Source organism: Protomyctophum bolini (genome assembly GCF_963924005.1).
Source record: "Protomyctophum bolini genome assembly, chromosome: 8".
NCBI classification, from domain to species: domain Eukaryota; kingdom Metazoa; phylum Chordata; class Actinopteri; order Myctophiformes; family Myctophidae; genus Protomyctophum; species Protomyctophum bolini.
This window is the reverse complement of record NC_137869.1, coordinates 30,141,945-30,153,216: the sequence shown is the minus strand read 5'-3', so window position 1 is coordinate 30,153,216 and position 11,272 is coordinate 30,141,945. Positions and strand designations below refer to the sequence as shown.

Here is an 11,272-nt window from a genome sequence, read left to right as displayed (position 1 = left end):
ACACACACCATGTACTCTGGTCCCAGTTCTCAACGATGACGTAATGTTGTAACTGGTCCCAGCAAACCAGGCACAGACTTACGGTTGAAAAAAACTTGGCTTCACTTTTTGGAACCAAGTAACCACGGTATACTGCTAATCAAATTACAACTACATACTCTGTATGTAGTTGTAATGTGATTTGTAATTTGTAAATCTGTGCCTGGTCTGCTGGGATGTATATTTCAACAAATTTGAAAGTATTATTACAGAAATTGAAGTTAGAGACACATATTACTCTGATCATGATTTAGTATTAATATCACTATAGTACAAAATGAAATACATTTAAAACAATTGACAATTTACAATAAGTAATAAAATAATTATACTGTATAATATATTTTAATTCAGTTTATATACCTTTTTTTTCATCACATATCAATGATTCATTTTTCTGTAAAAAAGTAGTTAGGTAGCAAATAGTTACACGTAATGATTATACATTTCAAACGTTCCTTCACAGAGATACTGAGATGTGATACTTTCCAGCGGTCGAAAGTACTTGCGCGCTCTGCTTGCGCACTAGTAGGCCATTTATGGCCTACTAGTGTGCAACAAGCAAGTATGCACTCGGCAGAGTGCAGTTCTAGTTTACTCTATGTTCTGAAATGGACAAACATGTATTACAATTCGGTGTTGAATATAGATTTTGGCCAGTATAGTTCCTCCAGTATATACTAGTTATTAGTTTGGAAGTTACATTGTTTGCCCACAAGAGGTCACCCTTACATGTACTGTATACTGTAATGTAGGGAGGAAGGAACGTCTATTGAAAATAAGTCTTTGCTATTGATGAATACTCTTATTGGATATGACAAAATATACTGTAGGTTCACTGTGAAAATATTCAAGATCGCAGAGATGAACTGTGCAAATGTAAGTGCTGCTGTTGAATTGTTTTATTTCAGCTTCAGTTTATGACACTATGGATAAATGTAGACATGATATGCCATGTAAACAGTATTTTTGAAAAGCTATAGTTTTTACATATTAACTGAATGCTTCAATAAGGCTGAAAAGCGTCAAATTTTACTTGACTCAGACTATTATATATGCATCAACGGAGCATTTTAAGTTTTAATGGTGTCCCTCATTTTAAATAAAGGAAAATGATTGATTGGTACATTCATTTGTTCTGGTGTTTTGCAGTCAATGTTTGAACATCACAGTTTACAATCAGTGGTGGAAAAAATGGGATTCACAAGCCACAAATCCCTCCTTAGATGTGTCTTTGGTCTAAAGACAGATAATATGGTGTGTTCTGTGTTTCTATCAAGCTTTCATGTATCCTTTCATTTGTCTCATTCACGTACCCTCTTTTGAACTCACAACCTCTCTCATCATCCTGTCCGCTCATGTCAGTCCTCTCACCATGTAGCCACGGAACAGGGAGAACAAGAAATGGACCACTTAAAAGCCCGTAGACCTTTGTCTTCAAAAATATATTCAGTGTGGGGGGGTGGGGGGAGCCTCATTTCCACAGGGTATCTCACTGTAATTCTGCCATGGACATTCTTCTATTCCACCCCATGGAGCATTTTTTGCCTTCCTGTCCATTTCAACTGAAAACCAGTAGGGAATAACAGCCTGAATCAGCCACACTCCCACACTGCCAAGGCCAGCCCAGCCACGGTCCGACGTTCCACCTCCTCAAATGAAAAGATAGTCTCACAGGGGTCGTGTCTGGTCTGCTCCCCTGAGATCAGGGCATGCCACGTCTGAATCTCTCTCTCTCTCTCTCTCTCTCTCTCACACACACACACACACACACACACACACGCACACACACACGCACACGCACACACACACACACACACACACACACACACACACACACACACACACACGCACACACACACACACACACACACACACACACACACACACACACACACACACACACACACACACACACACACTTGTCTCTATGGCAACCACAGCCTTCTGTCTGCCTGGTCTGGCCTGCTGCAGTCCACAGACCAGACTGAGGGGGCCTCAGGCCTCCAGCTCAGATCCACATAATTAATGTGATTATATTGATATATCAACGCTGTCGCCTTCCACTTCATTAAGCTGGACACTCTCCCAGACTATGTCATAGGCTGAGAGGCAAAGAACCAAAAAGAAAGTGGGCACGCTGTCTCCAGACCTGAGATCTACAATGACTCATGCTTAAGATAGTATGCGTGATAGTATGATCGTATGTGTATGTGTCTACTATATGGTACAAATGAACCCGTTCAGGTAGTGTAGATTATTTATATTTTCAAAAGCTACACAATCTGATTAAAAAAAGAAAATAATTTTGTTTGGAAATATGTTACAGGTTTCCCATTTAGCTTGAGATTCCAAAAGAAAGAACTGTCACATGTGTTATCATGTGTGAGACATCAAGGTTAACTGGTTCCCTCTCAAAGTTTTTCCTAAATAGGAGTATTGATATCCTCAAGTAGTAGTAGTTTTATTCAAAAAAACAGTTAGGCGATTTTTCATTCTGTGAATCTATGGTTGTTGTCTTTGAAGCTACAACTAAGCTACCACTTGGGAAGTGCTATCATGTTGAAATATTATCTAGGGATATTGACCTTTTTAAAAAAAAGTTAAAAATGTCCCTCACTAGTGAAAGTTCTGGTCTGGGCCCAATGGCCCATGGACTAAAGTGAACATGTCCCGATTCGCATAGTGGATGTCCCTCCAGTCTTTTGACTGGATGTGGAAGTCGAATAATATTACCAATAAATCATGTCAGCACTCAAAGAGCCCACCCAGTCTTACTCTGAGAAAAGGTCCCATTCCTTAGCTGCAATTAGACATGGATCTGTGCCAACTTTTAATACTATCAATGAATGTTTTAACAAATACCCCTCGTCATCCTAAACTTATCACAAGTGACACATGCAGACATTTGACCATGTTTCAAAAAGTAGGAATTTTCCAAATCCAAAAATGTAGCACATCCAAAAGTTAATAAATGGCAAATAAATGGTTTTAGCACACCACTGAAAACCATTGCTGATGCCTTTTTCTCATTTGACCATGTTTGTTGTGTGCAATAATGTATAAAGACAATATACAAGTAGCAATACCATCTTGTAGAATCAAGTTAGACGTTTCCAGACTTTTATAGGCCACCAAGTTCATAGTAATGTGATTAAAGAATGATCTTCTCACGAGGCTGGGGTCAGAGTTCAGAACCCAGTCACTGGCGAGACACCATTGTCATGCATTGATGACTTGTCACAGTACAGACACTCACAGGACAAACACCTTTCAGCAGCCCCATCTCCCACGCTACTTGACAGAAGACAGCAGTGAGAAAGATATGAATGCAAAAATGATACCATAATGTTGCATACATTAAATTAATTTGATCCAAAGACATTTAAAATAAACGTTTTATTAAGTCAACACAAATACACTTGGGTTAAACCCTAAAGCTTGCACACCATGCATTTACAAAATATTTCATTGATTGGGGATCTTCATGTGAACATCACAGTATAACATGATTTTAAAACAATCTCAAAACACAAGAATAAACACAAAAAGCTAATGCAAACGGATGACAACTAATTTTAAATTAAGTGTTATTTGAAGCAATAGATTATAAATAAATATAACAACCACAAACTCTCCTACAATCCACTGTAGACCATATAACTTGTGTTTTACATTGTCAATTTTATACCAGTTTGGCAAAATGAACATCAGAATTTCAAAATCATGTACCTAATAGATACCGCACGCAAAATGTTACTGTAGCATGCACATGTCTGGAGTGTGTTCACCTGTTCAGTAGATGGCTGCAACATTCTAAAACCACAGATGGGGGAAAATTGGGGATATCTTTGACTTATATCCTCGAGTTCCCAGGCACTTAATTGTTTATTAATAGGCTTTCTTCAAATAACAGCAACTCCTCCAGTCCTCAGTTTAACATAAAAAATAATTTACTCTTAATAAGCACCACAGTTGATTCACAGTCAACTGTGTAGGCTGGATCTGATCACTCCTACTTACGCCCTCCGTACAGTAAAGCAGAACATAAAAACAGTTAAGCATTGAGCACTCTTTAAAATCGGTTCTGTATTGGGACAAGGAATCCCTCACAAACAAAAAAAACAAACAGAATAACACAGGTTCATAGTGGTAACTACGTTGCTACCAAATGCAACCTTACTTGCAGCATTAAGAAATGTTCTGTGTTACGAACATTGGCATAGGTATATTTGATACATTGCAGAAAAATGTCATGACAGCAGTCCAATTCCACTTGTGCACCCTGCTTACTGACCTCAGTGACAGACAAACCAGTAGCCTGCTGGTCACACACAGCAAGGTAGTAAGGAATCAACACGACAGAGCCCATCACTCGTCCACCTTCAAGTCATTGTCTGTTAGCTTAGACATGTTTGTTACAGCCAAAACTAATATGGGAGAAACCCACAGGGATCCCTTCTGTCTGCTTATTGTGTGTTTAGCTGTAATGTCTCCCTCATTGCCTGCAGACATACAACTGGCTAACAAGAGGCTGGGGCTGGTGTCTCTTTGTGGGTAGTGTAGTTTGTCTCCCTTAGTTCGCCATGAGGTACTGATGGAAATAGATGCCGAACAGGGAGCTGATAACCTGGCAGGCTGCCACCCACCAGGTTAGGAAGGCGAACATGCCCCTGAAGAAGAGGGGGGTGAGGACAGAGCGCAGTGCACCGAAGGCCTCTGTAAGGCGGGCTACTGTAGCCTGGACGTCCTCCTCCATGTAGTCCACACCTTCTTCGTCCTCATCCACTCCGACGGTCAACACTGGCGCAGTTGTAGTCATCACCAGAGCAGGGGTCACCCCGGGGGTCTCCCCGGCACGCACTGTCCAGGAGAAGTCACCTGGAAGAGAAGCCACCACATCAAATTAATCCTTCATATGTTTTGAAAGGTATTGTATGTGTGAGCATTATATGCAAGGTATAATCTGTGCTTACCTAGAGCCTTGAGAGATAATGTAGTGAAGAGGATGAGCATAACAGGAATCAGGTACTGCATAGTGACGACGGACAGGTAGCAGAACGTACGAGTCACCTGCAAAGATAAACCATACAAGTCAAAAAGGCAATTAACTTTAACTTGCAGTAACGAGGCCAAAACCATTAAGAGAAAGGTCTTTGTGAGCAAAAGGTTACTTTTTTTTTTAATGAATCAATGCAGAGGTGATAAATGCATGCAGGAATTTACTTCTTGCTTTGCTATTTTTATACTGGCCAAAATCTAAATGTCCTCTTTTATACAGAACTATAGAAACCGTCTGACCAAAACCTAATAAAATGTTTCAGAGTAACAAAGGACAGCAATGTTTATTTACAGACATGTAAAGTGGTATAATGAAGCATGTGAGATTTGAAACTTTTGGGTGATATAATGATCCAACATGAAATCAGTCCAACAGCTAATTTTAATGTCAAAATTATATTAGTAATGAATCATACCATGCTACTTGTCTAAAAGTAGTTTGTAATAGTTAAAATCAGCACTACAGGTACAAATGTTTGTGAACTGGTCTGGGGAACCACATAATTTTGTAATAATAATAATAAAGGGACCTGAATAAACAGTACTGGATTTCAATTCAATTTCAATTAATTCAATCATTTGGGGCATTTAACAGATGCTCTTAGGCCCACAAGTGAGAGACCAGAACAAATGGCATCAACAAAGAAAAGGGCAAAAGGTGCAAACTAAAGAAAACAAAAAGAAACTTGGATATCAGGTAAACCTCAACCTAGCAGCATCTGTCTAAACAACATGGTATGTAAATAATATTCTTAGCATTTGTGATCAAAGATAAACAAATCTAAATAAAACATACCGGTACACTACATACCGTAGTATAGTATTTTATATTAAAATCAATGACTATCGGCGGGTCGGCCGGAGGACCACATGTTCTTGTATTCGTTTAACTCAAGTTATGGTTAGGACTAAGGTTAGGTTTTTCGGGTTTAGGCGTAGTTTTACTGAGGTTACGTTTAGGAATACCTGGTGGGGTCCATTCCGAGGTTATCGGATTTGACCTGGGGCGAGTGTTCTTGTATTCGATACAATCAGTGGTTATGCAACCACTGATTACATTATTAAAAATTTTGGTTGAGTAAAACTAATGTGTGACCAAGTTATGTCTTCATAGTAGACATCTTGGTCATTGCTATTATCAATCGAAAGAAAAGGTGGCAAGAAGGGGTATAGGAGAATGAAGTATTGGGGGTGAGGGGGGGGGGTCTGAAGAGGTGAGTCTTCAGATTACATCAGAAAATTAGGAGTGAATCTGCTGTTCTGACTGCAACGGCGAGTTTTATTACTATTTGGGAGCCAGGAGGGAGAAGAGTTTCTAGGACGTGTGGAGCATTGTATTAGGGATGGCTCGAAAAGTAATCCTGTGTTAGCTGATCTAAGTGAGCAGGAAGGGTATTTTAGGCTAAGCTGTAATCTTACCTTTCTTTGTATGTCAATTGCAGCGATACGACCTGCCTCCTTTTTCATCTGTTCCACCCACTTCTGGGACAGATTGAGGTAGGCCTGCAGGTGGTAGCGGGTGAGTGCTAGCCGCAGTATGCATAGTGCTACTATGATCCATAGACGCATACTGTCAAATACGTCACTCGGCACACTGAAAGAATAGGTAAATGGGGATCAAATCAACTCTACCTGGCAAACTAATGATATGGTAGTGTTCAGGCTTTTACTTTCACTTACAGTGTGATAGAGGTCTTCCCCATAGGAGCGTTAGCCAGAAAGTCCCTAGCAAGGGGTTTGACCCATAGAAGCATCACAATGATGGGAGACACAAAACTCGTGTGCAACAGAATCCTGTAAGAAACAAAATGAGTGTTACTAACAAAGCAAAATGTGTATTTGTATCGAATTCAAAATATTAACTTACTGTATTCTTCACAGAGAAAAATACTGGGGAAATTTCAGGTCATTGATATTAGCTTCCATTTGGTTTGACGCTATGCTTTATGCTTCTTGTACTTACTGTATGAGAGGGCGGTCCGAGTTCATCTGGACAGCATCTAGATGGGTCTGAGCCACTCGCAGTCCAGGAAAGGCTAGGAGAGCACCAATATAACCACAGAATGCAGCAAGACCCAGCTTTACCGTCAGCTTCATTACTGGAACTCTAGTGGGAGCCAAAACCAATAGCGAATGTTTTACAACTTTAACTTAATACCAATCTTTGCAGAACGTACCCTAGTCATGTCTAGAGTGTTTAACAAATATGTGTGCATGATTAATAATGGGATGTTACGATACATTCAGGTATCTGTCTTAGTAAGAGAAACAACGTACGACCAGTAAGCATAGCCGTGCTGTTTGGCAAAGACTTCCAAGTTGTCAAAGAGGTTGGCAAAGCCTGATTCCAGGCCAAACTCCAGGTAGTCCTCTCTGACCACCAGCACCAGCATGGCCACAAGCAGAGAGAGGAAGCCAAAGGCCAGGCACACAGAGCGCTCCCCACCCTCGTCCGAGCGGAAGTAGTGGCTCATCAGAGTGTGCAGGGTCCTCCTGAAGATGGGAGGTTAAGGGAAACCAAGGGAGGGAATAGCTCTATACTTTTTTTATTAATCAACAAAGTTACCACAGTAGAACCTCGTTGATCAAAACCCCACTAGGAATTAATGTAATTTGTGCAAGTTTCTGTGTCACTCAGAGACAATATATAGACCTTGTTATTGGATAGATTAATACAATACTCAGGTTTATAATGTTGTATTTAACTAAGCAAATTTCTTGCAGGTGTACATACGACCTTCATGGGCATGTATGAATGTACCAGGCGTAGGAACATCCTAAATTGTGTTCGTAAGAAATCAAATACAATACTTTCTATGCATTTCTGATATATGAAGGCAGATGTTAAAGTATTAAGACAAACAGAATACATTATACTGCATCAACCACTATGTGATCATTTCCCCCCACTGATGTTCTGCTTTGCAGAAACATTAAAGGATACAGACCAAATAGAACACTCAGGACACACCAGATGGCTCCTATATTGACCTCTTTGCTAGCATCCACAACACTGTAGTAACCCTCAGTGAACAGGAAGACGCCAATTGCATAAACAGCAAAGTCTATCAGCCACTGGTACTCGAGAAAGAAACGCAACACTGGAAGAAAGAAAGCAAAATAAAATGAGTAATGAATGTCTGGTGACCAAAGTATCTATTTTTGCATAGGACATAGTGACATAATTGTGGATATGGAAGAAAAACACAATCAGGGAAAAAAAACAACACTCAGAATTCAAAGTAAGGACCGCACATGAATAATCTGTGTGAGTTTATGTCTCACTTTGTCACAGAGACCAATATTTCTGCACAAACCCAAGTACCTCAGACCTCAGGGTCTCTTATACATTATTTGAGTCACATTGCAGAGGATAATGACCGCAATATTTATCAGCATTATTTATGAGTTAGGAATAGTTTGACTATTGACACACAACAGCATTGCCGGTACAGCTGGTACTAAAAAGCTGGCCGTAATGAAAAGGGCAAACCTACCACAAGAACACAACACTTGACTTCGGTCTGTGCACAGCACACTATCCAGTCTTCATATTTGTTTAATTGCTGGTTTAAACATTGCTGTCCTTAAGCCTACACTGTTCTGTACTGATTGTGTTCAGACATATAGGGTAGGGTATGTTGTATTTACTTTACCTAGAGCATCAAGGACATTAACAGGAGCCTTCTCCAGGTGAAGGTCGATGTCTTTAGGCACTGTGATTGGCGCCTTATTTTCCCCATTCTGTCTCCTGGAGATAACAGGAGAGCAACGTAAAAACACATAAGATGGACACTGGACAGTAAGGAAACACAGCAACCGCCTTAAACGTAAAAATATTCCGTCTAGCCTACTTTTTACTCACATGTATGATTGCTCACTATAATACACAAACTTGCTTGTAAATGAACAAATTGACTTTACTTTTCATAGGAAGCACTACAATGTAGCCCAGGGGCGACAATAGCTGAATGGGTAGATAGAGGGCATGGCCGTCTGGGAAACAGAAGGTCCCCGGCCGGTACACGTCCCAGCCCCAGCTATGTGTCGAAAACTCGAAGTGTCGAAAACTCGAGGTGTCACTCATCCCCCCCCAGAGTGCTCATCATGTACATCGAGAGCAGACAACAACAAATGGTCTCCCCTTTCCTCTCCCCAATCAATCAACATCGGCCCTTCCCCCAGGTCACACCTGTCTCTCCTGTTGGGTTTAGGCATCTGCTTCCCTGCTAGTGCACACAGCTCTCCTTCTGACGGGTGTTTGAAGCGGAACAAACTGGAAGGGAAAACAACAGATGTAATGTAACTGTAACCATCACATGTAATGTAACTGTAACCATTGCAATGTAAAAGTGATGTTTTCAAAGAAATACATGTTATGTACTGCATGGGTGACATTTACCTGCCATTGCAAAGAAGCCAGCGGGCAAAGGAGTAGTGTGGGGCCATCCTCTGCATTACGCTGGCAGCCAGCAAGCTGACCACCAGCTGAATTCCCATCAGCGCCTTCAATACAAAAACACAAATTGCTAATTGTTCACCGTCCGTGACAACTGCTCAGACAAGGAGCTGCGACACGTGTGTCAGGGTAGGTCCCCTCTCTCTACAACTGCGACAGTCAGTCCCCCGATATTTGATGCAGCTTATTACAAGAGACCAAGAAAGTTATAAATTACCGATCTGGTTGTACCCTAGCCTAGATGACCACGTAGAAGAGTGCAGTTGCAGGCTACTGTAGGCTACACTACTTGTTATGGTATCGTGTTGCTCAGTTCAAGTTCAGAATAACAGGTAAGATTCACTGACATTTTACAGTCAATACACAAATGAATGGACGCTAGTACCAAGTTGCTACCGTGCTAAATTTAGCTAAACTTCCCCCAGCTGTCAATGCTGCTCTAAGCAGCAGCAGCAGCAGTAGCTGCCCCGGCTAACTAGCATTAGCATATTAGCTTAGAGAGAGAAGCAGCTCGTTCTTGGCAAGTGAGCCCGCTGCTGAGATTTCCTACAACAAATGGTTACGGTTTTTCATGCATATAATAGGAGAACATTTTAAACTTACCATCTTTTCCCGAAGGCGTTAAATTCACGAGACACTCACTCTATAGCGTAACTACTAGTTTCTTCACATGCATCAGTGAGTGTGTCTCTTGGGTCTTGACAGCTGCTCTGACAACATGTGTGACTGACTGTGCTGGAGTGGTTCCCGGATGTTAGTGGGCGTCACACAACAGCAGGAGGGCTCGCATTACCATTGGATCTTATTTATTTATTAACAGTTTGCAGAATTACAGTACATTTCAAGTACAACTCAATACAAAAACTGTTAACAGGACACCATAAAGCATTACACTTGTTTACAATAGGGCCCACCATTTTCAATTCATCAAAACATTTAGAGACGTACGAATATACACAACTATAGTAAAAAAGAAATCATCATAAGGGGTAAAAAGGGAAAAGAAACATAATACAGTGAGGGGAAACAGGGGTGTGTGGAGGATTCAGATTTTACGGGGGCCAGTTTCGAATTGCAGCCGTCTGTAGGTGCCCTTTGAGAGCATTTTTGAAGGAGTCAAGGGATTTGCATGTCTTAATGACTGTTGGTAGGGCGTTACACATTTTGGTGGCATAGGAACGAAATTAATTTAATCCCTTGTTTGTGCCGAATCTGGGTTGCACATGGTTTGTTGAACTCCCTCTGGTGTTATGGGTGTGGACTTCGTTGACATTAAGGAAGTATTTAGACAGGTACATGGGTATCTTGGTGGTGTAGCGAATCTTGTGGACCAGACCCATTGCAAGGTGCTGTACTCTGTCGTCAACCCTAAGCCATTCCAGCCTGTCAAAGTGGGCAGGGGTGAGGTGGGTTCGGGGAGTGATGCCAAGTAGTAGCCTGACCAGTTTGTTTTGGGAAGTCTGGAGCCTTGTTTTAAGGGCCTTAGAGGTGCTGTGGTACCAGAAGCTGTCTCCTGTTAGGGTCTTCAAGGTGTTTTTGTTGACCAGTGAGGAGATCCTGTATCGGAATCTTGTTCTTTGGTTGACCTTTTTGATTACGTTGGTGGCCATTTGGTTGGTGGCCATTTTAGCCTTAATGATTAAAGCTATAAAGTTGGCGTTTCTTTCTTTCTTTCTTTCTTTCTTTCTTTCTTTCTTTCTTTCTTTCTTTAAT

At 41.0% G+C, this 11,272-nt stretch overlaps 1 protein-coding gene across 1 annotated transcript; it reads right to left on the bottom strand.

Moving 5' to 3' along the window:
• Positions 1 to 3,419: 3,419 nt before the first annotated feature.
• Positions 3,420 to 10,299, bottom strand: tmem161a (transmembrane protein 161A). Its single transcript, XM_080769703.1, has 11 exons — positions 10,163 to 10,299; positions 9,503 to 9,606; positions 9,293 to 9,376; positions 8,757 to 8,851; positions 8,045 to 8,201; positions 7,378 to 7,593; positions 7,064 to 7,207; positions 6,781 to 6,894; positions 6,520 to 6,694; positions 5,016 to 5,112; positions 3,420 to 4,920 (listed from the first exon to the last, which is right to left on the bottom strand). The coding sequence occupies exons 1-11, from the start codon at positions 10,163 to 10,165 to the stop codon at positions 4,616 to 4,618; spliced, it is 1,494 nt and encodes a 497-aa protein (XP_080625829.1). The 5' UTR covers positions 10,166 to 10,299; the 3' UTR covers positions 3,420 to 4,615.
• Between the last annotated feature and the right edge of the window lie 973 nt (positions 10,300 to 11,272).

Coding starts and splice junctions, on each gene's coding strand:
- tmem161a (XM_080769703.1), bottom strand. Junction 9,377..9,502: donor TGGCTTCTTTGCAATGGCAG/GTAAATGTCACC, acceptor TTTCCCTTCCAG/TTTGTTCCGCTTCAAACACC. Junction 4,921..5,015: donor ATTATCTCTCAAGGCTCTAG/GTAAGCACAGAT, acceptor CTTCTCTTCCAG/GTGACTTCTCCTGGACAGTG.